This window comes from Eptesicus fuscus, chromosome 7 (assembly GCF_027574615.1).
Source record: "Eptesicus fuscus isolate TK198812 chromosome 7, DD_ASM_mEF_20220401, whole genome shotgun sequence".
NCBI classification, from domain to species: domain Eukaryota; kingdom Metazoa; phylum Chordata; class Mammalia; order Chiroptera; family Vespertilionidae; genus Eptesicus; species Eptesicus fuscus.
Window position 1 is genome coordinate 83,818,733 of NC_072479.1, and position 27,481 is coordinate 83,846,213.

Sequence of the window (27,481 nt, forward strand, 5' to 3'; positions counted from 1 at the left end):
TGATCTCAATGCAAAGATTATCCAGGCCCTGAGAGGGCTCCTCATCACCATCCCTGTAGTTTGTAATTTAATTGTGGGAAAAACACAGCCACCAGAGCGTGGTAAAGTGGAAAGATAAATTACATGTGGTTGATAACTACAGACCAGAATTCATTTATGTCATCATTATCAAAAGGTATAAAGATTCCCTTTCAAATGGTAGCATTTCAGAAATTTATGGTATATAAAGAAATCATGTTTTCATTATTTATCCATTTATTTATGTTGCATGGGAAATATAACTTATTTCAATCCTCTCATTTCATTTGTGGTTTCTAAAGATATATAATGTTACTGTGATTACAACATCAATATCATTTGTAATAGAAGTTCTTTCTCCTTGTGGATGTTTCAGAATCCGCATATTAAGCATTAGAATGGTACATATGGCTCTAGGACTGTAATTTGGTCACTATTTCTCTGATCTGCTTTGTATTTGGTAGAGAAATATCTGTTAGGAAATGTGACTGCACTGGTCATAGAATTCTGGCTAGATGGTAGCTTTTAGAATGTCATTAGGCTTCATTTATCCGTGTACCTTCTTATCTATTACTAGGGACCCAGTGCACGAATTTGTGCACCTTGAAAGGAACTGTGGGCTGCGAGGCTGCGGTGGGCACAGGGGTGGGTCTCGGCCCATCCTCTGTGCCCCCTCCCACCCCCTCCCGCCATGGCCCCGGTCCCCAGTCTGCCAGGTGCCCCGCTCCTGCCTCTGCTGCTCGCACCCGCTGACTGCACAGAGAGATTGGGGCCATCGCCAGCAGTGGGTGCGAGAGGCGGCTGCCGGCTCCAATCACCCCTCAGGAGCAGGGGGAGGTGGAGAAGCCCTGGGGGCGATCGGGGCCAGCTATCGGGGCTGGTGCTCGCACCTGCTGATGGTGCTGAGTGATTGGGGCCGGTGCCGGGTGCCAGCAGCGGGTGTGAGCGGCAGCTCCAGTGCCAGCAGTGGGTGCCAGAGCAGGGCCGGCGCTGGCAGCAGGTGCAAGCGCCGGGTGGGACTGTGGCGTGCGGGAGCAAAGAATTTTCAGTAATCACCAGAGGCTTGCTCCGATGACAGTGACCGGCACCATGCCTTGGTCTGGTGCTCCCACTCATCTGCTCCACCATCCCACCTCAGCCGACGCCAGCCATGTTCCACGCATGCCCACTGGTGGTCAGCGCACATCATAGTGACCGGTTGTTTGGTTGTTCTGCCGTTTGGTCTATTTGCATGTTAGGGTTTTATATATATAGATTAGAGTAACTTAAGATTTGATTATAATTTGTGTAATAATAAGTAAATAAGTTTTCCTGATTAAATAGAGCATACATGTATAAAATGTTTTGCTAATATTAAAAAAACATTTAATATAATTCATTGTAAAAAAGTAGAAAAACCATATGACTATCAAAGTGGATTCAGATTAAGTATTTGTTAAAATCTAATATCTGTTTATGATTAATAGCTCCTAATGAATAAAACTAGGGACTTCCCAAATATGATACCAATATCTGGTGAGGATGCAGAGCAGATGGAACTTTCATATGTTGCTGGTGGGAGTGCAAAATGGTACAATTACTTTGGAAAACAGTTTGGCAATTTCTCATAAAGATAAATGTACACTCACACGTGACTCATCAGTCCTACTTCTCCTAGGTACTTACTTAAAAAAGTGGAAACCTTTGTTCACGCAGAAACCTGTACTCAAATGTTTATGCAGCGGTATACATAATCACCAAAAACCTGAAAGAACCCAAATGTCCTACAATGGTAAATATGCAAACTCTGGTACATCTCCACAAACTATTGATGCATACAGCAACATGGATAAATCCTAAAGGCATTATGTTGAGTGAAAAAAAGCCACTCTCAAAAGGTTGTGCACTAAATGATTCAATTTAAGTCAGTTTCTAGAAAGGCAGACTATGGGTATGGAGAACAGGTCAGTGCTTGCCAGGGTGTGAGGGTGGGGAGAAGTCTTGATTACAAAGGAGTGGCATGAGGGAATTTTTTGGCGTGGTGGAGCACTTTACATTAAAAAACCATGAATGTTACTTTATGTAAATTAAAAATGATACTTTTTAAAAAGTAAGTGTAGTAATATTTCTAGATACCAGGTAAATATTTAAGAAATCTATATTTCTGTATAACAGTAATTAGCAGAAAATGAAATCTATAATATTAACACCTACGATTAAATCTAATGAAAGGTGTCCAAAACCATGATAGGAACTGATTCCAAAATTTATATGGAAATACTAATGACAAGAATATCCAAGGTAATAATATTGACAAAAAACAAAATTGCAGGACTTACACTTTTGGATATGCAGTGTAGAATAAATAGATCAATGGAATAGAATAGAGGCCAGAAACAGACACATAAATATATAAGTAAATAAATAAATAAATAAATAAATAAATGTATGTATATTTATGTGAACATATAAATACATACATACACAAGATGGCTTTATACAGCAATGGGGAAAGAAAAATCTTTAATAAATGATCCTAAATCAATTGCCTATCTATATTTTAAAAAACACCCTAATTTTGGCCTTACCTCACTCACATCATACACACAAAAAATTCCAGGGGAGCAGTGGCTGGTGTGGATCGGTTGGAGTGTCGTCCCATGCACCAAAGGGTGGCAGGTTTGATTCCCAGTCAGGGCATACCACATACCCAGGTGTCCTCCATTTGATTACTAGTTGGGGTGCGTGTGGAAGGCAACCGACCAGTGCTTCTCTCTCACCTCTCACTCTCTTCCCTCCATCCTTCCCGACCTTCCTCCCTACCTCCTTCCCCCTTCCTCTCTCTAAATTCAGTGAATAAAAAATTCCAGGTGAATTGCACATCTAAATGTGGAAGGTTTAAAAAGGCTTCTAGAGGTGCCCATGTATTAGTCATCAAATAAAATCATAGTGAACTAGCGGCCCAGTGCACAAATTCGTGCACGGGTGGAGTCCCTCGGGGTGGCCTGCGGAGATCGGGCCCCAGCTTGCGCCTCCAGCCTCACAGCCCCGCAGCCCCACAGCCCCACAGCCTTGAATGGCCTGGCGCCACATCCTCACCTGCTCCACCATCTGCCTGCAGGGCGATTGATTGGGGCTGGGCCTCCCACCCCGCTCCTTTAGCACCTGGGAGCTGGGTGGTGGCCCCCCCCCCCGCTGCCACCACTGGTTGCCATCTGTGAGGTGATCGGCAGGGCAGTTGGGCCCCTGCTTGCACCTGCCTTGGCCTGGTGCCACCTGCTGACCTGCTCCACCATCCCACCTGGGTCCCACTCTTGTCAGGGCCTATCGGGGCCGGCAGCACCTCCACTGCTGCCTGCTGCCAGTGCCGCGTCGCCGATGCCCACCATGTTCCGTGCCACCCCCTGGTGGTCAGCGCACGCCATAGTGAGCGGTCAAACGACCACCCGAGGGGACAATTTGCATATTAGGCTTTTATTATATAGGATTACCACTACACATGGACCAGAAAAACTAGTATTTTAAATCAAACAAATACAATAAAAAAACAACAACACCTTGAAAATATCAAGTGTTAGCAAGGATGTAGATGGTGGAATTGAAAATTGGTACTTTGTTGTTTTTTTAAAATTGAATTTATTGGGATGACACTGGTTAATAAAATTATATAGGATTCAGGTGTACAATTCTATCATATGTCATCTGTATATTATATTATGTGTTCACCATCCTAAGTCAAGTCTTCTTCCTTCACCATTTATCCTCCATATACCCTCTTCTAACTCCCCCATCCCCTTCTCCCTCTGGTAATCACCATACTGTTGTCTGTGTCTATGAGGTTTTTATTTGTTTGTTTTTATTGGCTTTTCTCTTTGTATTTTTTAATGACAACTTTATGGGATATAATTCACATACCATAAAATTTACCCTTTTAAAGAAATTGAGATACAATTCACAGCTATTTTAAAGTATACTAATAAGTGATTTTTAGTGTATTCATAGAGCTGTGCAGTTATCCCCACTAACTCTAGAACATTCTTATCATTTCCAAAGTAAACCTTGTAAACATTAGCAGTCACTCCCCAACCATCCCCCACCTCCTCCTCAGCCTCTGGCAACCACTAATCTACTTTCTGTCTCTATAGATTTGCCTTTTTTGGGTATTTCATATATATATGAATTCATTCACACACTATGTGGCCTTTTGTGTATGGCTTTCTTTACTTAGTTTTCAAAGTTTAGGGATGTTGTAGCAATTATCAATATTCATTTCTTTTAATGGCTGAATAGTATTCCATTTTATGGATCTATACCACATTTTTCATAACCATTCATCAGTTGATGGACTTTTGGGCCATTATAAATAATGCTGCTACAAAATTCCTATTCAAGTTTTTGTGTGTCCATGATTTCAATACTCTTGTATCTAAATTCGATCTCACTATATCTCACTGCAGCACTCTGCAGAACTTTCTTGGCCATTGCTTCCTCTTGGATTTGTAGTGGATCATTAGTAGTCAAAGAAGCAATTGTTAGGAAGATAGGGACCAGGCAGTTTTGTCACTCTAAGTGGTCTGTAGACTAAAAATCTTGAGGATCATGGGTCTAGACGCCTAACTTCTGTTTACAACTATTATAGATTGTCTAACTCCTGAGAGCTCCTATGTTTTGCCTACCTTACTGGGCCTTGCAATGAAAGGGAACAATTTTAATAAAGGTTCCTCTCTTTATTTTTCCTGTTTACGCTGTGGGCCATACTATTGGGCAGAAATAATGTCAGTGTAGTCTTGTCAGATAACTGCCAGAGTTGTAAAGCCCATGCATGCCTCCCTTTTATTCTCTTCCTTCGGTTTGTGTTTGTTTTGGGGGAGGAGACTGGATGTACATGGGGTCTCAAGGAAGAGGAACTGTCTTTCCCGTCTGTGCTTTCCTCTGTGAAATCAGGGCCACAAAGAGAATCAGCAACCTACCTGCCTCCTGAAGATGAATCTGTACTGTTTCCTGCAGGAAGCAGCCGGCTTCCAGGGACCGGCTGCAAAGTTGCTTTCAGAACCTGTAGAAGAGCTTGCTGGCTAGTGAAGTCCCCACTCCTTCCAAACGTCCCTTTGCCAGAGGTTACTTGTGAATACAAAGAGATTGTGTAGCTGCACCCTAAGGATTTAGGGTAGCAGAGCATTCAGAGTAAATATATGCTGGTGAGATTTCTCACTTCTTCCTTGTTGACTTCCAGACATCACCACTAGAAATTCTTCCCACTCTTGTAGCAGTTAGATACTGAGCCTTGCAGATATTTGGGTACAGATGTCATTTCCAAAGGTGTCTGAGCAAAAAGGCTTGCACAACAGAATAGATGTTCAAGAACTGTTGTATAAGTGAATAAGTCACAAGTTAGACCCACAGTTCAGGGGAGACCTCCAGATGAGCCTTTTCTAGTCTATTGTTTCTTTTGTTGTGTGTTAATAAGGTATACTACGAATAAAATTTGGCTCTGGTTGAGTGCCATCTTAAAAAAAAAAAAGTAATTGCAGGTACAACCTTGAGAAGGGTGAGGGTGTCCTTTATTGAATGTAATATAGAATGTTTGGCCTGGAGCCCAAATCTTGGTTTCCATCAGCAGTTTATTAAATGAACTTTTACAGGATTAGATTAGAAGGAGGGATCACAAAAGATCGTCTGCCCTTGTGCTGGTGATTTGCCCTTAGTAATGGAAATTCCTGGGTAGAGATGTTTAACTTGCACTCATACTCAGGTGAGCACTGAGCTCCATCTTGTCTTCTGCCAACCTTTAAAGGTCTTTTCTGGATATACTTACATCTTAAAAATAGTGAAGATTAGAAACTGGATTCCTTCAACCATAAACTGCCTTATTGGGCTGGAATGAGGTTCTGTGCCCCCAACATACCCTTGTGGTCTTTTGTTGGGTGTCATAAGCAGATTGTTGTGGGCCTTCATTATTATCGGAATTAAAGAAACTGTGACACTGAGAATTTTGTCTATTACTTGACCATGTACTCAGAACCCCAGACTTCCAGCAGATTTTTATAAAATACACAACTCAAAATACAGGTCAGGTGAATTACAGTATTGTGTGTTGCCAAATTTTTCCTTTCCTTCCACTTAAACTTTGCCTTCCAAGTGGCCTGTCCTTTGTGACCCTTCCTTGGGAGGTGGTAAAGAATCCATCTTTAGCCCTAGCCGGTTTGACTCAGTGGATAGAGCATCAGCCTGGGGACTGAAGGGTCCCAGGTTCAATTCCAGTCAAGGGCATGTACCTTGGTTGCAGGCACATCCCCAGTAGGGGGTGTGCAGGAGGCAGCTGATCGATGCTTCTCTCTCATCGATGTTTCTAACTCTCTATCCCTCTCCCTTCCTCTCTGTAAAAAATCAATAAAATATATATATTTTAAAAAAGAATCCATCTCTACCTGTTTGTAAAAAAATGCTGATGCCTGAGCCCCACTCCCCAGAGATTCCAATTTATTGATCTGAAGTACATCAGGATAGTAAGAGTTCCCCAGGTGATTTTAATTTGCAGTCAAGGTTCAGAACCACTGCATTAGCCAACATACTCCTCCATTAATCCTGTATGGAATTATTTTCTTTCTTTTTTTAAAAAATTGATTTTTAGAGAGGAAGGAAGAGGGAAAGGGAGAAATATTGATGTGAAGGCAAAACATTGATAGCTACCTCCTGCATGCCCCCCAACGGGGATGGAGTCTGCAATCCTGGGCATGTGCCCGGACCCGGGAATTGAACCGGCAACCTTTCCGTGCATGGGACAATGCCCAGCCAACTGAGCCATACCGATCAGGGCTCGAGCTATTTTCTTTTTAGTGAGTGTTACAGTTTACAAAGTACTATTCTTCTGCACACTATTCTCACCGTGACCCAGTGAAGCAAACAAGCTCTGCTTCCCGGGTTCCTTATTCTCATGAGTGTTCCGTGAGGGCTTGTTTTCTCAGCATTTTGTCCTCTGTAACTTCATGGCAGCCTGGCGTTTAGGTGAGGCCACCTCTCTTCACAGCCACTCACAGCACATGCTTACAAGAGTGCATTTTTTCTCACTTTTTGATATCTGTTGCTTTCTGTGCCTTTCACAAGCCTATTAACATTTGCAGAATGTTTGCTAAGCCCTATAGGGTTGTGGAAAGCACTATTCTATAGTATAGAAGCTCTAGTTTCTGTTCTGCCATTGACGAGTTGTGTAACTTTGGGCAAATCCCTAACATTTTGTAAAAGGGATATTATTAGCCTACCAGAAGGCATGCACTAGAAGTCCTGCTTCAGCGATGAGAGTTGAATTGTTCTTGGGCTGACCTCCCGTTCTCCCCATTATTGGCAATAACCATTGTCATTATTTTCAGTTCAGACATAAAGCTTTTGCACCTTTTCTCCATCAGGTGAGAGAGAATGACAAATCAGTAGCTCTTGAGGACTGATTGATTGTAAACACTGAGAGAAAAGATGTGTTTTTCAGACTTGCCTGATCCTAAGACCCTCCTGGGACATTTGTTTTAAAAATGCAGATTCAGTCTATACTCCAGAATCCAAGAAGCAGTCTCCAGGGGTGGGGCCTAGATGATCATTTTTATCACTTAAAAATTTTTTTAATTAAAATTTTTTTTTTCAAAAGAAGGAAGTTTGCATTGAGTGTTACCCTGTGTCAGAAATAACCCAGACTTGAGTAAGTGCCTTATTGCCTAACCAGTTGGAGTTTGTTACTCAAATGTCACTTCTTGATGGGGCTTTCACTGGTTATCCTATTTAAAATTATAAATCCCTCTCTCCTTCATATATCTGTCTACTGCTGCCTTATCTTTATTCTTTACATGTTCCTTTCATTTGAATCTTTTAAAATGAGAAGGTGTTTAATGAAAATACTAAGATATAAAATAAAAGTGGGACATTAAATGCCTTGTCAAGTTCTAGGTAAAAAAAATAGAGAATGGGACAAATTTTAAAATTTATTTTGGGGTAACATTGGTTAATTACATTATATAAGTTTCAAGTGTACAGTTCTATATCATTTGTATATTGCATTGTGTACTCATCACCTAAAATCTAGTCTCCTGTCACCATATATTTGATACTCTTTACCCTCTTCAGCCCCCCATCCCCTTTACCTCCATACTGTTATCTGTGTCTATGAGTTTGTTTTGTTTGTTCATTTATTGCTTTCTGTTATATATCCCTTATATGAGTGAAATCATATGGTTTTTGTCTTTTTCTGTCTGATTTCTTTCACTTGGCATGATACTCAAGATCCATGCAAATGGCAGTATTTCATCTTTTCTTATGGCTGAATAGTATTCCATTTTATCACATTTGTTTATCAAGTTCCTGAGTGATTCTTGTGATTAGACAGAAGTGGGAAGTTGCTCATAGGAAATTGAATATAGTAGGTTCTCAATTAATGAACACGTCTATTTCACCAACCCATTTAATTTTCCCTTCTGGGGTTTTACACATTAAGGTTCACAACCCTAGAATGCAGAAGAACAAACACTATTTGCAGGAGAAAAAAACTGAACATTTACTGCATTGTACTAGAGGGCCTTGTAGTTTCTGATACTTAGTGCTGTGATGCTTCAGTGTGTTGATAGCAAATGTGAATAGGTTTCTTTTGAACCTGTTTGAGACTATGCAGTGGGATAAAACAGTACAGCTTTGTGAACATTATTCTTAGGCTCTGTGCCATGGACTACATTTTAGATGAGATGGTGAAGTTGGGTATTTTGATATATAAGTCACTGAATTTCTTAATAGACAAGGCCGTGGCCTCCTTTGTACTGAATTTTACTTGTAGCAAACTTACTGTATTTTTAATGATTTTGCTTTGATTTTTAATTTGGAATATTTGGTCTTTTGATACTGACGTTTACATTTGGAAAAGGAACATTGCCTTCTATTAAACCAGAAAGCAATCTATCTATCTATCTATCTATCTATCTATCTATCTATCTATCGATGTGTATAGGATACATCTGCTAGCACATCTTTTTATATTTTTCCAAATGTAATTTTTTACTCAACTAATTAATATCAGGGACCTGGCATCTATTCTCTTTTTCCCACAGGGCCCTATATTGGTTTAGAACCTTTGTTAATTTAACTGAAACCACTACAAACATGGGTATTTTTCAGGGTGGGAAACTGAGACTGGGTTGGAAGGTGCTCACTACTGCGTGTGACTTGCCCTTACCTGACTGACATCACACCAGATTTTATAGAGGGAGCAAAGTGTAATACCATCCAAAGTGACAGAATAACCTCTTTAAAAAGAAAAAAAATACACACCAAATAACAAATAGAAACACCATTCTTATAAACTTTCATTGCAGAGCAAGTGTTTTGTGGGAAATTTTTTGTGGGTTTTTTTTTTTTTTTTTGACTCATAGTATTTGTTTTCTTCTGTGGGTTATAAGCCATTACTATTTATTTTGCTATTCAAATTGTGTGGGAAATCCTTTTTAAAAACTAGCCAGTAGAGTTACTGGGAGGGAGCTGAGATAAAGGGCCTGTGATTATTGAGTGTTCCACTCCGCCTTTTCTTATTTCTCATGGAAGGTCCTCTGGATGGGGTTTGTGCTCAAACGAGAAGAGAACTGATGGCTGACCCACAGTTGGTGGTGGGGGGAGAAGAGCGGGCAGGCTGGGCCGCTGCTGGTGTGGTGTCAGACTGTAGACAGACAGTTTTGCTCGTATGTGCAGAGGTTACTTTCTGTTCTAAGAACTTGAGCAGTAGTTTATACAATAATTTAGATCTTATTAATTTTCTTATTTTTTTTTATTATTATTTTTTTAATATATTTTATTGATTTTTTACAGAGAGGAAGAGAGAGGGATAGAGAGTTAGAAACATCGATGAGAGAGAAACATCGATCAGCTGCCTCTTGCACACCCCCTACTGGGGATGTGCCCGCAACCAAGGTACATGCCCTTGACCGGAATCGAACCCGGGACCCTTGAGTCCGCAGGCCGACGCTCTATCCACTGAGCCAAACCGGTCTCGGCTAGATCTTATTAATTTTCTTAGTATCCAGTGTGAAAACATGGAGGATTTGTGTCTTCTTCTGAGAGTTTAGATAGGGGTTGAACTCTAGTGTCTGGGTCATCAGGGCATTTGGGGACTAATGCAAATGTAAGGTACTGAATTAATCATCTCTACTCAGTATAAACAAGGATGAAATACCAAAGTTTACCTCTCTCTTCCAAAATAAGAATTTTTATTTTATACTAACAAGTAAAGGATTTTAAAGGTTGATAAGACACCTGAATCTGTGGATGACTGTCTCAGATCAGTCTGGAGCAGTTAGAATTGCTCATTATAATAGTGACACATCCAGGGCCCCAGCTCCCCCCTCCCCAAACACACACACACACACACACACACACACACACACACACACACACACACACACACACCAGAAAGTGGAGAGGCTTCGTTATAATCATGAAGAGAGAAATGAAGATGAACATGAAGAGGGGAGGGTGAGAGGGAAACAGCAGAGCCTCTAAGGACAAATAAGGGCACAGAAACTGCAGTTAGAAGATGTGATGGAGCCAAATTAGAGGGAAAAGACAGAAGGTGAAAAGGACTAAGTGGGAAAGTATGGGGTGAGGACCGGCAGCATGCTGACTGCCCGTGGTGGGCTGCTCTGCAGACTTTGGTCTCCTTGCTGTCCTGTGATGCTGTGACTTCTGCCCAGGTCCTGGCCCTGTCACCTGCTTTGCCCTGTGGTGCAGCTTCCGGATATCATTAACCCCAGGGCCCAGAAGGGGGACAGATGCGGTGACTTAAATTAGCACAGCCTAGGAGCCTAGAGTGAACAATGAGGCTTTCGCCCCCTGGCCTCCCTCCCTTGCTTTCTTCCTCACCTGACAGAATAGCAAGTTCCAGAGGAGGCTCCTGCGGAGAAGTGGGAGTCGTGGGCTCAGGGCAAACCTTGGGAATGCTCCACAAAGGAAATGACCTGAAACAGGTGCCATGCTGTTGTGGAGCCAGTGCCAAGAGTCACCCATTTTAATTTGTGTGTTGTAGGGTATAAACTCTTAACTCCTCAACTGACTGCTTCATAATCAGATCTGCCCTGCTACTCTGACCCTGTTAGGCACCCTTCCTAAATGCACTGACAGATATCACATTCTTGGTGAAGCCATCCTTAGATGTTAAGTGATTGCAGGATTCCTCCTTCTACAGGTAAGGGAAAAACAGGCTTAGGGATGTCAAGTGACTCGATAGGCATTTTAGCTCTTTGTAGAGGAGCTGAAATTAGGAACTAGGTTGCCTGAGTCCTGATCCAGTTTTTTGTTTTTTTAAAACAATACACCATAAAACCTCACTGTTTCTAATCTAAGTTCCTGGGATTAGTTTTGGTGTCAAGGGGCAAAGAAACTGAGTAGGCCCAGGATGGAGGTACAAAGCGATAAGCCAGTGGTAGAGTTTTTGTGACTAGAATTTTGTAGCCCCTGCGTTTACTGTTAATGGAGCTGAGCCAGGGCTCTGCAGCTACCCTTGGGCCTGGCTGCTGTCCCATTTTTGAGGCCCCAGAGTTATTTTTAGCCTCAGGGCCTTGGAAGCAGGTGTGGTCCAGGCTTGAAGGCCATGCCTGGAATGTGTTCAAGGCTTGTTGTGTATGTCTCTCTGGGAGCTGAGAATAGGGACCAGGCTGCTCTATATGCAGGGTTGGGCAAAAGTAGGTTGACAGTTGTTCATATGGAAAACAATACAATAATTAATAAACAATAATACAAGAATAAACTTGGTGTTTCCCATACTCACAACTATAAACCTCCTTTTGCTCACCATGTACTTTGTCAAAAGATTTTGTGCTTTTGCAGTGAGACGAATGAAAGTCATACTATGTTTTACTTGCAGTGCTTTAAACAGGTTTGTTTTTGAAACTTTATCAAATAAAATACATTTTAAGAGTGTTGGGGGCCCAGCTGGTGTGGCTCAGTGGTTGAGGGTTGCCCTATGAACCAGGAGGTCACAGTTTGATTCCCGGTCAGGGCACATGCCTGGGTTGCGGGCTTGCTCCTCAGTAGGGGGTGTGCAGGAGGCAGCGATCAGTGATTCTCTCTCATCATTGATGTTTCTATCTTCTGTCTTTCCTTCTCCCTTCCTCTCTGAAATCAATAAAAATCAATAAAAATGTATTTTAAAAAAAGAGTGTTAGGGAATATATTGATTTAAAAAGAAAACTAGCTATAAATTCTTTGTATACAGAAAAAAACTTTTGTATTATGAGTCATCCTCCAGCTGACCTGTTTTAAAAGCCCAGCTGTATAGTTACGAGTGTGTGATTTAAAATTTAATTTTTCTTGTTTGCCTCCCCTTTCAAACATTATTGTTATTGAAAGTAATTATTTTTAAGTCTGGTTGTGAAGCAGAAATTCAGCTTTTACCTTGAGGGTAAACATAAATTATCCTATATTGTATTAGTGCATCTTCTTACCTCGCCTGAACCCACACTGAACAGCACTGAGGAGGGGGAGTGCAGGCAGGACTGCTGCAGACACTACTACCTGGCTCTAGGGGTATGTCAGTCCCTCGTGCCCTTTTTCTAATATTTTTTTTCACTTTCCAAGATTATGGAAAATAATATATTACCTTTCTTTACCCAAGAAGAACGATTTGTATCTATGTGGGTATTTGATGTCCTGTTTTACCTACTGTTCTGTAACTTGATTTTATTCTCTTCCTATGTCATGACCATCTTTGAATGTCAAACACTATACTTTTATACCACCCTTTTAGAATGTTGCATGATGCTGTGCTGCAGGGCTTTTCATAATTTGTAAGTTACTCAGCCAATCCCCTCTGTTGCCCCTGTGGGCCTTTCCTAATGTTTTTCACGTGTGTGTTACCTGAAAGGTGAGGCAGCTTCTTGTAAGGCACCTTGAAAATACTCTTGTAAGCTATTTTGACATTATCTTCAGGAGAATGTAGTTTGGCATTTTAGTTCTGGAGTATTATTGTTATAAAGTTGGGCTCAAGGGAGGTGGTGGGAGGTTTGGTGGTGATGATTTTTGTTGTTGTTAATCCTCACCTGAGGATATTTTTCCATTGATTTTTTTAGAGTGAGAGTGGAAGGGAGGAGGAGAGACGGAGAGAGAAAAATCCTCAGGTGAGAGGGACGCATTGATTGGTTGCCTCCTGCATGCATCCCTACCAGGGCCGGGGATCCAGCCGGCAACCGAGGCACATGCCCTTGACCGTAATCGAACCCACAACCCTTCAGTCCAAGGGCTGATGCTCTATCCACTGAACCAAACCGGCTAGGGCAGAGTCAATGATTTTTTATTGTTTTTCTTGCTTGTTCCCAGAGCCTTCTGATCTTCTTTGGAAAATTAAATATTACTAAATGTTACTAAAATGTCTAGGTGTTGACCCTGGTTGCAGTATCTTTAGTAAGTTAGCTCTTTGTCAGGAAAGTACACTTTATCTTTCATCCAGTGGGATTTTGTTGTTTGGGGGGTGGGGCGGGCTAAAGATGGGGCATTGATAAAGATTGTAAACTTACATTAGTTTACAGCCCCTTGAATTGAGTAATCTAGCTTACAAAATCCTTGTGGTATTTGATACACCTTCTGACAGGGAGAGCTCCTAGAAAGCATTTTTCTTTATTTTAATGGAATGCTTCTTTAAAAAAAATACTTTTATTGATTTTTAGAGAGGGGGGCGGGGGAGATAGAAACATTGATTGGCTGCCGCTTGCACTTCCCCTGCTGGGGATTGAGCTCACAACCCGGCATGTGCCCTGACCAGGAATAGAACCAGCAAACTCTTGGTGCAGAGCTGACGCTCAATCACTGAGCCACATCGGCTGCCTGGAATGCTTCTTTAAATTAACTACTTCCTTGTTATATAGACCTATTCAAGTATACATCTTGTTTAACGTGTCTTTGATATTTTACTATAGTCTATGTTATAAAACCAAGATTCTTTTATTAGGTACAAAGTGTTCGTGGAGTTGGAAGAATTGTATTAAGTTATCATTAACTTAATCTTTCTTATTACAGTATTTCTTTGGCAAATAATGCATTAATATAGTAACCACAGTTTCTCCCTGTGTAGCTTTATGGAAGAAATTGTGCTAAATTTTCATGTGTATGTATTTTAAAAGTTCAAGGATCTGGAGATGCTTTGTAGATGTAATCATAGTTCTGAAGAAAAACTGAACACCTGCCACATTTTTTATTAGCATTTGCCCAGTTTGGCATTACCTTGGCCAGTATACTCACCGGCCTCAAGCCTTTGACACAGACAGAGAGCTGCAGTCCCCCAGGTATCCACATACACTCCCACCTCCTTCACGATCTTGACTTAACCATTAGAGTAAGGCTTTTTCTGACTGCTCTGTTTAACATTTTAACCACGCACCCCACTCTCCTCCTTCCTTCCCGGCTTTATTTTTTATCCATAGCACTTACACCATCTGTCATGTAACATGCTCTGCTTTTGTTGTTGCTGGTTATGATGTGTTTCCCATCACTAAATGAGGGACTCTGGGAGGACAGGAATTTTTGCCCAGTTCAGTTTTGCTGCATTTCCCACAGCAGTGCGTGGTCCTTGTGAGGCCGCCGAGTAACTACTTGTTAGTTGGCTGAACGAGTTAAGAAAACCAAGATGCACCATCTGACCTCCATTCGGTTTGTTCTGAATCTCTCCTCCTGGACCTCATGCCCATCTTTATTGTGAATATCCTTCCAAAACATTTTCTCCTCAACTCCTAGATTGAACCAGGCCCCGGCCACATTTTCTCTTGCCCAGCAACTCCATTCCCACTCCCGCCACCTCATCTCCTGGCCCCTCTTCTAAGGGGCAAGTCAATTCTCAGACAGGGTGCCAGGAGGAAGCATTAAATGGAGAGGGGTACGTGAGGGAGCCTTGGAGGGCGAGGGCTGTGTCTAGGATAGATACATGGCTTGGTGGAAGGAAGAGGAGAGCTTAGATGGATCAGGGAAGGGGGAGCTGGTGAAACAGGTGGACATTACCAGGAGGCAGTGCTAAGAAAGAAAGACGGGGCCACCTGAGCCAGTTCCAAGAGTGCAGGGCTCTCCCTTAGCGGAAACGGTGAGGACTTCTCCCAGATCTGGACTCCGTCCGGGCTGGCCTGTATCTGCAGCAAAGGCATTACGTTTAGTCTGTGGAGGATGGCAGCTCTTCCAGCCTTTATCTGTGGATCCCTGAGACATATGTGAACACCGGAGCCTCTGGTAGGAGTGGGCTCTTCCAACAATGCTGTTAAGTTGGTGCGAGGTGACTGGATTTTATGGTGCTAACAAGTATTGTCGGCTTGTCTAGTTACTATCTAGACAGTTGTGCTTCAAGCAGTCTATTCCATATTGCCACCACGTGTCAGAATATGTGTCCTCTATTTTGGGGTAAGAAAATATAGTGAAGACACTAATAAGCAACTAAAAAGCATATGAAGCTCATATAGCCTTCTTGGCTTTGGTTAATATGGTGTGTGTGTGCTTTTAATTGAATATATTTTATCAGATATCAGACCTCAGAGTTCCTGCCAGGGTTAACCCACAGCATATGAGGCAAAGTTGCTTTAGTCGGTGTAGAGTGAAGATGGTCAGTGTGCAGTGTGTTCTTGCTTCCAGACGTCGTAGCTTGCTTTTTTCCCTTGTGATTTGTTCATATTTTCTGTTACTGAAAGTCTATGCTTAAGGCTCTACTGGAAAGCTGTTTGGTGTATCTTGTTGCCTATTTCTTCAGTTTTATTGAAGGGAAAAAAATTTAAGACTAGCCTGTAGTTTAATAAAAGTAAACTTCTCACCTGATTATATCCTTCCCATAAATCCTCTGAGAATTTGAACTTTGAGCTCAAGCTCAAAAAATAAGGCTCCGTCACTCTCCTCACTGAACAGGCCCTGTAAGCACCGCATAGCCATAGGATCCTTTTCCTCCTCCTGAGGACTTGTGTAAAAGAAGTGTTTAAAATGGAAACATGCCTCTCGGAGGGTAACCCTGCCTTCTCATGGATCCCACTTTTCAGACCAGTGGGGTGTTCAGGGCCCTCGTGCTGTGGGCCTTGTGTGGCTCTTGGTGGGGGTGGGTATGCTAGGGCAGCAGAGGACTGTTGGCTGTTGACAGAAAATAACCCATGGGTAGATGTGGCAACCGTGCCTGAGAAGGGTTCTCACCGTGTGTGTGTGTGTGTGTGTGTGTGTGTGTGTGTGTGTGTGTGTGTGTAAAATATATACCTAGTGTCGGTATGCCTGACCTAGAAGCCAGGATTGCATCTGTAAGTTGAAAAGACTGGTGCCTCATCTCAGAAGAGGAGAGAGCTGCTTAATAGAACAATTTAAGAAGGACTTTAATATTTTTAAAATTTTCTTGTTGGGTACTAGCTTTAAAGGCTACAAGTACTGAAGAAAATAAAAACAAAACATTTTTCCTTGTAGCTAATTAATGGCAAATTTTTTTAAACAGTTGGGCTTTATATTATTCCTTCCACAACTTTACCTTATCATTAAAATAGTCTTGACTTATGGTTCTCTGACCACAACTAATTTAGTAGTATACTTTAAAAAATATTTTAAAATATTTTTATTTTTAAAAGATTTTTATATTGGTTTTAGAGAGAGAGGAAGGGAAAGGGAGAGAGAGAGAGAAACATCTATCTGAGAGCAGAACATCAATCGGCTTGCCTCCTGCACACCCCTCTCCTTCCCCCTCCCCGGGGATCAAGCCCACAACCTAGGCATGTGCTCTGAGTGGGAATGGAACCAGCAACCTTCTGGTGCAAAGGACAACAACCAACCAACTGAGCCACACTGGCCAGGGCAGTACTATACTTTATTTCATTGATATTCTTGCAAAGTTGGATGCAGAGTGAATTTCAATAGATAAAACTCTTGATTTTCATTATAAAATCAAAGATACATTTATGTATGTAACCAAATGGAGTCTAAAACATAAATGACAGAAAAACTGTAAAAATTGTGTATTAAAGGGGAAAGGCTCTTCTACAACTCATGTTAATATTAAATGTTCTAAATATAAAACAAATGGTTTGCTGGAATGTAAGCTCTACCCAAATTGGCATTTTTAAGGGAATTTGCCCATTTTATTCCCTGATTTGTATAGTCATTTTGTTATACTAAAATGTTGCCTTAGCCCAGTGGTCGGCAAACTGCGGCTCGCGAGCCGCGGTTTGCCGCTCTGTTGACTAATGAGTTTGCCGACCACTGACCTAGACTCTCGATTCCAATAATTACAGGCTGTTGTTGTTCCTTGTGATTAAGCCCCTACTTATCTCTAAACCTTTGTAAATACAGTTTAAAAAAATTTTACTTCTGAAAGTGAAATAGTTTGCAAATGTTTATTTCGTGGCCTTGATTAAGGTTACTGGTCTTTAGTATGATAAATGTTAGTTTTTATTTTAGAGAAACAGGAAGCTTTATTGTATGTATAGAAAAGTGTTACTTAGTTGTCTTCTGAAGGGAGACGACACACACGTGCCTCTGCCATAGTCGATTTGGGGGAAATCTGACATTGGGCATAAAGGCATAATAGGACGGCTCCAGCTGGCCTCAGGACAGGGGTCCTCATGTCACTTCCATCCTTTGCTTCGATCACATTCTCCTCTTAGGGTCACTTTGACCAGACCTTTGCTTGGTCAGGAAAGTGTCTTTTTTTGTATGTGGAACTCCTGGCTCCAGTTCTCTGGGTAAGAATGACCGTTTTCTGCTTGGTAAAATGGTTTGCCGAAACCTGTTGTTGGTTTCAGTGATTTGGGCTTATGAGATTCGGCTGAAGGGAAGCAAAGATGAGAACTTTCTAAGTCAGCTTTTGCATGTTTGCTGTCATCTCCCTCCCTTTGTCCATTGATCTGCTAACCCAGATAACTGCTTTGTCCCCTCCGGATTTTATCATTGTGAGGAGCCAATCAGACTCGGAGACTCGGGGCCATTGTTGGAGTCCACTTGCTCCTGTTCTCATATTTCCACTTTCTGTGCCACCCGGGCACCCTCACGGACAAGTCGCGTCATTCTTTCTCAGTTCAGTGTCATTATGGGACGGGCACTTAGGGAAAACAGGGTAACCCAGTAGTAGGAGCCCTGCTTTGGGAATCAGACAATCTGCGTACAGGACCTTACATGGCTGTGAACTGTGTCACTGAGCAGTCAGGACTTGATTTGGTTCAGCGCTGTATCCTTGGCAGGTGCTTTGTAAGTGCATTAGTTGATTGGCTAGGACAAATTCTCTGCCCTGGCTTCTTCATTTGAAGATGGAGATGACTTCTGTGCCTCTTGCCATTAAGCTGTACTAAAAATAAATGCCTTAATATAATGAAGACAAGAAATGGATAAATAATGTAGTCTGTGGAGCTGATTTGTAAAATGTGGGGGTGATGAGATGATTTCTCAGGTGCCTTCTCACTGTGTGTCTGGCTCCATATGAAGGACACAGCTTGGTTGAAGCTGGACTGTGGCAGGATGGAGTCGCTTCTGTTTTTAGCTGCTGAGTGGTGTCTTTTAGATTCCAGATGCAGGGCTGCTCTGTTCACCATTTCCCTTCCTTTCCCTGTATAATGATGTGTAGTTGCTTTTTCACTTACTTGATTTAGAGAACCTAGATAATTTTGTCCTAAAAACAAACTGTGAGGAGACAAGGCCAATATTACATCCACATGTTCTAGATGAGGAAATTGTCGTTCAGAGAGATGACATGATTTGTCCAAAGTTATGTAACATGTACATGGCCAGGCCACTTCTCTTTGTGTTCTCCTACCTCTTCCCTGTGCCTCAGTTTCTAATTTGTAAGTCTAAAATTAGGAAGTGGGACCCGGTGATGTTTGAGGGCCCTACCATCCTGATCTGAAATCAGTTAATCAGATATTTACTCAGTATCTTACACTGTTTTTGGAAAAAGGAGGATTATACTTATAATACTGCAAATTATCTTAAGCACAAAGCACTGTGGAGGTAAGAAATGTAATACAAAACCTCTGCCATCAAGTAGCTTATCCTCTAGAAGTTGAATGCCCATAGACATCTAGTTTTATGGAGTAGAGAATTTCATATAAACAGATGGACCAGGGGAGATAGGAATCTGAGAATATTGAAGGCCAGAGTGAGGTCCAAGCTGTGGACACAAAACTCCAACTAGTGTCCATTAGGAAATGGTTGATTATAGGAGTTTGGCAAGACAGGGAAGCACTGGGTCTAGTGTGAAGGGCTTTGTTATGTGTAGGTTGCTGTCCTTGAGTCCCAGGTTTAGGGTGTGAGATTTTCTAAGGTGGGAGTCAGTGATTCTCTTAAGAATGAGACACAAGGCTATAAAGGGTCAGGGAACTCCAGGGGAGTTTGGGGGACTGGCCAGGGTTATAGCTGAGACTGTCTTGGGTATATCACAGTCCCCATCAATTAGCTCAGAGGTTGGTATGGCAAGGATATCAGCCATTTTAATCTTTCTTAAAAGGCAACTGGAATTTATAGAACCTCCCATTTCCCTGCCTCTCCTCTCTTTCCTGAGGGCAATTTAAGGGGGTGTGTGCTATTTGCTCCTTGGTGTGCGTGCATATGTGTGTGAGTGTGTGTGTGTATGTGTACTATAATTACCATTACAGTAATTCTCAAACCATCAGAAAAAATTTTTTTTGGGACAGGAAAGCCTTTTACTCTCATTTCACAGACTTGTGACAGTGCACACCCATGAGGATGCCTTGTGGTTGGGAAGGGCAGACACTGGGACAGGGCCCTGGGGCCCTCAGCTCACATAGCTTCACACTGGGAAGGGCGGGGAGGCGGGGAGATGAGATGGGGGCAGGTGGGGCAGGCGGCAGCCCAGCCATGGGGTTGGAGAAAGATTGCATAGAAAGATTGCATAGGCTGTGCAATCTTTCTCCAACCCCACAGTTGGGCTGCTGCCTGCCCCACCTGCCCCCATCTCATCTCCCCGCCCCCCCGCCCCGCCTCCCTGCCCTTCCCAGTGTGAAGCTATGTGAACCGTGGGCCCTGTCCCAGTGTCCGCCCTTCCCAACCACGAGGCATCCTCCTGGGTGTGCACTGTCCACAAGTCTGTGAATCATCAGCAAACTGTGGTACATCTGCACAATGGAATTCTACGCTGCTGTAAAAAAGAAGGAATTCTTACCATTTGCAACAGCATGGATGGAACTAGAGAGCATTATGCTAAGCGAAATAAGCCAGTAAGAGAAAGATAAATATCACATGATCTCACTCATTTGTGGAATGAATAACATAAACTGATGAGCAAAAATAGAACCAGAGATATAGAAGCATGGAGCAGACTGTCCAACCTATGAGGGAAGGCAGAGGGTGTGGGGGTAAGAGATCAATCAAAGGACTTGTACTGTATACATGCATATGAGCAAAACCAATGGACATAGACAGTAGGGGGGGTGAGGGCTTGTGCTTGGGGGAAGGGGTGGCGGGGGAGAGGTCAATGGGGGGAAAAGAAGACTCATGTAATACTTTAAACAATAAAGAATTTAAAAAACAAAAATAAACAAAACAAAACAAAAATATTGCATAGTTCATGAAAATCTCATCCTCGCCCAGCCAGCTGGCGTGGCTCAGTGGTTGAACAATGACCTATGAACCAGGAGATCACGGTTCGATTCCTGGTCAGGGCACATGCCCGGGTTTCGAGCTCCATCCCCAGTGTGGGGCATGCAGGAGGAAGCCAATCAACAATTCTCTCTCATCATTGATGTATCTCTCTTTGTCTCCCTCTCCCTTTCTCTCTGAATTCAATAAAAATATATTTTAAAAAAACATTTCGTTGTCTTTTCCTCCCTTTGCCCTGGGTGGCCCGATTGTGTTTCTAGCACATGGACAGGTCGGTTCCCCCCTTTTCCCCTCAGGTGGCCGGCCTTCCCCTTGGGGGGAGGGCATTTCTGAGAGGAGAGGAGCAGGCACAGGAGTGGTTGGGGGGCAGAGGGAGGGCCTGTGAGGGGCCGTGGTGCCTGGGCTGGACCCCAGGAGCCTGGCAAGCCCTCCTTTCCCGGTGAAGGATTTTTTGCTGAAAGGGCCAAGGAAATGTAGATGGGTGTCAGCCCCGGAGGCTGCAGCTCCCATTGGGATCTGGGAGGTCAAAACTGTGCAGACAGCAGAGGTGGACGGATGGTGGGCGTCCGGCCCGGGACCTCAGCCGTCCTCAGATCCGGACTTGGAAGGTGCTGAGGAACTTGGGTGCCTTGGCGATCATGTCCTCGAAGTCGGAGTAGCCCAGCTTGCCGTCTCCGTCCAGGTCGGCCTCCTCGATGACCTTGTCGCACACCAGCACCATCTCGTCCTCCAGCTCCGACTTGGTCAGCAGGGCCAGTGTCATCTCCAGGCCCTCCTTGCAGATGAAGTTGTCCGTGTTGAAGTCGTAGATCTTGAAGGCGTAGTTGGCCTTGAGGTTGCGGGGCGCCGACTCGCAGAGCACAGACAACATGTCAACGAAGTCGTCGAAGGTGAGGTTGCCCTCACCGTCCTCCGAGAAAGACTCCGTGATCCGCTCCTTGAATGGGTTCTCCCGGAGCTCTGGCATCTGGACGATGGGGCTCTTCCTGCAGTCCATGGGGGCCAGGTTGGGGGCCAGCTCGTAGAACCGCGCGTGCAGCTTGAGGACGTCTTTCTTACTGAAGAAGGTGCAGTCCTGGTAGTTGTCCAGCTGCTCCTCCGTGACGATGGTCTGCTTGTTCCCCATGGTGCGCGGCCACCCGGGCGCCGCCTCCCACTGCTGCCGCCCCGCTCCTGGCGCATCCCGCCGCGCAGTCCCCTGGAGGGGCATGGCTACCAGAAAATATTTTTTTTTTTAAAATATATTTTATTGATTTTTTACAGAGAGGAAGAGAGAGGGATAGAGAGTTAGAAAATATTTTTGTTGTTGTTCTGAAAAATAGGGGATTGCTACCCTTGTTCTAGGCTATTGTTCTTTTGTGCTATTTTTTAAGAAATAAGCAAAGAAAAGGGAGGATAACCATTTGGAATAATAAAACTTCAAGCAGCTTTATATAGCTCTTAATTTCATGCTATAACTCATTTCGTTCCAGGCCCCTGGTGATTATAATTCAAGAATGTGTCTTGTTTTGTCTTCTCTGTGTTTTCATATTTTGAGGTGAAACTGAATTATCATTAGAATGCTTTTCTGAGCCATACCCAATTGTCCTTTTTGTTTGTTTGTTCAAATGAAACAGTGCATCAAGTATGGAATTAGATTAATGGAGTAAATATTGTGAATCATATACTCTCTCTAATCCGATGCTCTTTCTTTTTTTGACCCCCTGTTTTGTTTTCTGTCTGTCTCCCTTCATGTAGGCTTTTCAGCCCAGTGCCAAGCTGCTGGAACGAGGGAGCAAAGGTAAAGAATGACGTAATGCACCGGCTGCCCCAAAGCATCTTTTGTTGTGGGATGGTTATTCCAGTCATCTCTTTATGAATCAAATGTGAGGGGCTGCTTTGTGGACGGAATCCTTTGCAAGAGCACATCAACGGGAAAGAGAAAGAGACATTCACTTGGAGGGCTCTTGCTGAAAATGGGTTTAACTCTCCTTTTGCCAGTTACCACCAGCCTGACCTCAGACATGTTAGTACAATGGAGTGGCTGAGCCTTTGAGCACACCACCATTACATCATCGTGGCAGATTAAGGGAGGAGGTGGGGAAAGAGGACTTACTGTTGCCATGGCCCATGAGATGATTGGGACTCAAATTGTTACTGAGAGCTTGGTGGCTCTGCTGGAAAGTGGAACGGAAAAAGTGCTGCTAATTGATAGCCGGCCATTTGTGGAATACAATACATCCCACATTTTGGAAGCCATTAATATCAACTGTTCCAAGCTTATGAAGCGAAGGTTGCAACAGGACAAAGTGTTAATTACAGAACTCATCCAGCATTCAGCAAAACATAAGGTAAATGCTTTCTTTTTTTCTTTTTAGAATAAATGGACACACTGAATGGGGAATAACTTTAAACAAAGCCTCATTTTAAGGGGAGAAAATAATTTGAGGAAGTTTGATGCCTCAATAAATTTATTAACCAAACTGTCACATTTAAGAATACTTCTAAACTGAACAGAGAGGTTAACTTGTTTTAATTTGGTCAGGGACTGCTTTTTCATTAATGACTTGTTAAAATTGTTTTTTTTAAATTAAACACTAATACAAAGTTATAGTTAATAATTCTATTATTAATAATTTATTGGTAATTATGTATTAACATGTAATAGTATATGTATTGACAAGGCATTAATCCATTATTGGGTATTACCTACAAATTTTCTGAAAGGAAATCATTCTTTTCAATTGCCTTGGAAAGACAGAAAAATTATATTAGAAAGTGCTTTTGATTTATGGGAAACTAAGGTAACATTGGTCAGGACGTAAGCATATTATCCTCAAGGAGTTATTCCTAGTATCCAGAATATCATCTTTGTGATAGATAAGGCTATTTCTTTTCTTCAGGAATCAAAGTGAGTTCATGTTTTAATTTTATTCAACTGATTTCTTTGTTATATAGAAACCATTTTTAAATGTTTTTTTATTTCAAGGACTGTTAGGTTTATTTTGTTTTTATGCTTTACCCTTTTAGAGTGTTAAGGATTTAAAGCCAAGTAGTTTTTAGCACATCTACACAGAAATAGCATCAAGTTGCCTGTAAAAGTTGATTTTTACAAGCATTTAAACCATTTACCTGGTGTATGCTAGGTTTATCCAGTAAGTTGACTGTATCTCGTGTTTTATTTCCCCCCCTCAGATTTTTAATTGAAAACAGGAAGTACTCATTTGCTTCACCACCAGCAGTTTTTGGGATTGTTTTTCTCCATGTCCTTCCTAACAGTCTCACATTTGCATTTTAGGTCGACATTGATTGCAGTCAGAAGGTTGTAGTTTACGATCAGAGCTCCCAGGATGTTGCATCTCTATCTTCAGACTGTTTTCTCACTGTACTTCTGGGTAAACTGGAGAAGTGCTTCAGCTCCGTCCACCTGCTTGCAGGTAAGGCCTGAGGTAGAAATGAAAGGACTCAGAATCTCGTTGAGCTCTGTGAGTAAGCAGTTTTTCACAGTGAGCTCAAAGTACAGTGGCTCATCACCACTTAGAGGTTGTGGTGGCCAATGATTTGTTTAATTGCTGTAACTATTCTATTGCTCAAATACTGTCATCCTTACACAGTGGCCAGTGAATTTTTGACTTAGTTCAAATGCCCCTTCACTTGGTATTTATTAACTAGAAGTGCCACATAGATAGCTCTGTGTGGCACATAGATCGCTCAACACCAGCTGCTTCCCATGATCTAGGAACACCAGGTGCTCTACATCTCAGCTCCTGCTCTGGTGTTAGTTGCCACCCCCTGTGGCAAGAACCAGATCAGTATTCTAGTGTCAAACTCTTATTAAACATTTATAGTTGAAGTAGAGTCCAGCGATCAGATCACAATTCTTGGACATTGTGAACAATGAGGAAGGGAGAGGATATATGTAGACTATTTCTTCTGATAATTAAGGGAAATATTTTAAAACATATTTACTTGTTTTGTTTTTACAACTGAAAGGAAGTCTTGCAAATGGTAGGCAACCAGATGATTTTTACAAAGTACATGGGAAGACTAAATATTTCATATCTGCCCCAAAGGAAGGTGGTGTGGGAGTTCTGTCTTGTTGAATTCCAAAGCAGAATGTTCATCCTTTGCTTCCCCTGATAAAGCCCTTTCACACACTGGATCACAGAGCTGGGAATACAGTTTGACAATGCACAGTAACCTTTAACTCAAAGCTGTTGTGTCTGGCAGATTCTACCACAGTGATAGGCAGGAGTGCTTTTAAAAATGTGATCTAAAAACACAAGGTATTGATACTATCCTTTTCACACCTTTAGTCTTTTGTTGAAAGGAGGGTGAAGTGAACTTGATGTTATTGGCAATTTGTTGTTAGAAGTATAAACATTTCAGTTTTAAGAGAGTAAGATTAATCAGTTTTTGGTGTGTGAACACTGTTAAACTCTGTGCAGGTTTAGATAAGATTTCTGTGTCTCCAGTTCTCTATTGGCCTTTGCTTCAGTTCTCAAAGAACAGGGCAGTTTCTTGTCTCTTTCAGATCAGCTATTGCCACACTTTTTGTTTATGCTATGATTCTGTCTGATCTCTCAGTTAGTATTCTTAAGTGAAGCCAGTTTTTCTTAGAATGTAGTTTTCAGAATTTTGTAACTGAGAATTATAGTATTAGGTTTTGGCTCTGGTTGATAGGCACATTCTTTTATTGGGAGTAAATATGACAACTGTTAGTAGAGTTCCACCAAACTAGGTTGGTGAGTCTGGGAACTCATTTCATGTTCTTGTGGCCACTGTGAGGGACTGTGCATTGGAATCCTGTGAATTGGACCAGTGAGACTGGATTCCCAAGCCTAAGCCTAAGACTTAGAACTCGGTTCTGCAATGAACTCTGCCTGTATTGGCCACACCTGCGGCTTTCCTCAGCCAGGACCTTAACCCCTGCCTGAACAACTCCCTTTTTCTGAGCCCAGTCAGTATGCTAAACAAAATGATTAATTTGATAGTCATATTATACTATCCTGCATAAATCTTTAATTTTTATCTTTAAATCTTATTTAACTTTATATTGTTACTAGAGGCCCAGTGCACGAATTCATCACGGGTGGGGTCCCTCGACCTGGCCAGAGATTGGGTGCGATCGGGGCCATCTCGCCCAATCCCTACTGGGGCTGGCTGGCCGGGGGGAGGGACTGCAGGAGGTTGGCCAGCTGTAGGAAGTTGGCTATGGGAGTGCACTGACCACCAGGGGCAGCTCCTGCATTGAGCAACTGCCCCCTAGTGGTCAGTGTATGTGATAGCTACTGGCCTGTCATCGGTCATCTGGTCATAACGATCGCTTAGGCTTTTATATAGAGAGATGTATCTTTTTCATTTGTTAGCTTAACTCCCCACTGGATTCTCTTTCAGTTGAGGACAATGTCTTGTTCATCTTGAGCTCCCCACAAGTTCTAGCACTTTTAAAAAAAAGAGTTTTGAGTATTTATTTTATATATATGTATATATATTGATTGATTGACTTCAGAGAGAAAGGGAGAGGGAGAGAGAGATAGAAACATCAATGATGAGAGGCTGCCTTCTGCACTCCCACTACTGGGAATCAAGCCTGCAACCCAGCATGTGCCCTTGATCGGAATCTAACCAGGGACTCTTTAGTCTGTAGGCTGACACTCTATCCACTAAGTCAAACCAGCTAGGGCTCTGGCACTACTTAAGTTTTAAAATTTTTTAAAATTGATTTGAGAGAAATAGAAAGAAACATTGATTTGTTACTCTACTTGTTTATGCATTCATTGGTTAATTCTTGTATGTGCCCTGACTGGGGATCGGACCTGCAACTTTGGTGCATTGGGATGACGCTCTAACCAACTGAGCTTCCTGGTCAGGGCACTTCTTAAACTTTTAATAAATATTTGATATATAAACTAGAGGCCTGGTGCAAGAATTCGTGTACCAGTGGGGTTCCTTGGCCTGGCCTGTGGGATTGGGCCCAAACTGGCTCTCTGACATCCCCTGAGGGGTCCTGGATTGTGAGAGAGTGCAGGCCAGGCCGAGGGACCCTACCAGTGCACAATTGGGGCCAGGGAGGGACGTGGGAGGTTGCCCAGCCAGGGAGGGACCATGGGAGGGCTCCAGGATGTGTCCGGCCTGTCTCACTCAGTCCCAATTGGCCAAACCCCAGCAGCAAGCTAAGCTACCAGTTGGAGCATTTGCCCCCTGGTGGTCAGTGCACATCATAGCGACTGGTTGACTGGTGGACTCTCTGCCCCCTGGTGGTCGGTCAGTGCATGGCATAGCGAGTGGTTGGGCGGCCTTAGCATATCATTAGCATATTATGCTTTGATTGGTTGAATGGCCAACCAGTCGACCGGACACTTAGCACATTAAGCTTTTATTATATAGGATCAGCTTGCATATAGGTTTATACCATTTATATTTCATATGATTCATTTTATTAGTTTAGAATATAAATGATTATATTACATAGTAATGAAACTAAAAGTGGAGCAAAACTTGAGAATGTATTGAAATAATTTCCAAAGTGTATTTATTCAGATAGAGCAAGCATATTGCTGCTATGGGAAAAGTATCTGATATGAAAATGTTTCCATTTGTGTAAGTAGATTTAAACATGATTTTAAGATTTAATAAAAATATTCTTGCAATTAAACAGTGCTAATTTAGGTGATCCTTAAATACTGAACTTTGGTGAGAGCTAACAGCTCTGAAACCTCGCTACTCATAGGAAAATACAAGTTCTTGAATCCACTGAATTGAGAATGGTCTAAGTGATTTTTCTGTTTAGCCATAAGTCTCCCACTTTTCCACTTAAAAATTTCAAAGTCAGTTATTAAATAAGCACTGTTAAAGATGTACATCCTCTCACAACCATCTTTAAAAATAAGACTTAAGAATTCGAATCAATAAAATGACAGAATGGGTATGACATAATATTTGTTTT

At 42.3% G+C, this 27,481-nt stretch overlaps 2 protein-coding genes across 4 annotated transcripts in view; one reads left to right on the top strand and one right to left on the bottom strand.

Moving 5' to 3' along the window:
* DUSP16 (dual specificity phosphatase 16) overlaps positions 1 to 27,481 on the top strand; it is a 93,232-nt gene that overhangs the window by 35,692 nt on the left and 30,059 nt on the right. For both annotated transcript variants that reach the window (XM_028143946.2, XM_054719265.1), the window contains exons 3-4: positions 22,291 to 22,883; positions 23,831 to 23,969. In XM_028143946.2, the coding sequence (XP_027999747.1) occupies positions 22,656 to 22,883; positions 23,831 to 23,969 (367 nt within the window). In that variant the 5' untranslated portion in view covers positions 22,291 to 22,655. The remainder of the gene's footprint in view (positions 1 to 22,290; positions 22,884 to 23,830; positions 23,970 to 27,481) is intronic.
* LOC103285096 (calcium and integrin-binding family member 2-like) lies at positions 21,143 to 21,680 on the bottom strand. Of its 2 annotated transcripts, XM_054719267.1 has the most exons (2): positions 21,613 to 21,680; positions 21,143 to 21,513 (listed from the first exon to the last, which is right to left on the bottom strand). In XM_054719267.1, the coding sequence occupies exons 1-2, from the start codon at positions 21,677 to 21,679 to the stop codon at positions 21,143 to 21,145; spliced, it is 438 nt and encodes a 145-aa protein (XP_054575242.1). In that variant the 5' UTR covers position 21,680. The 2 variants fall into 2 exon arrangements, with proteins under 2 accessions (XP_054575242.1, XP_054575241.1); XM_054719266.1 differs by having other exon boundaries at positions 21,143 to 21,680.

Bases quoted from the DNA above. Each gene is read 5' to 3' on its own strand.
- LOC103285096 (XM_054719266.1), bottom strand. From the start codon at position 21,679: ATGGGGAACAAGCAGACCATCGTCACGGAGGAGCAGCTGGACAACTAC.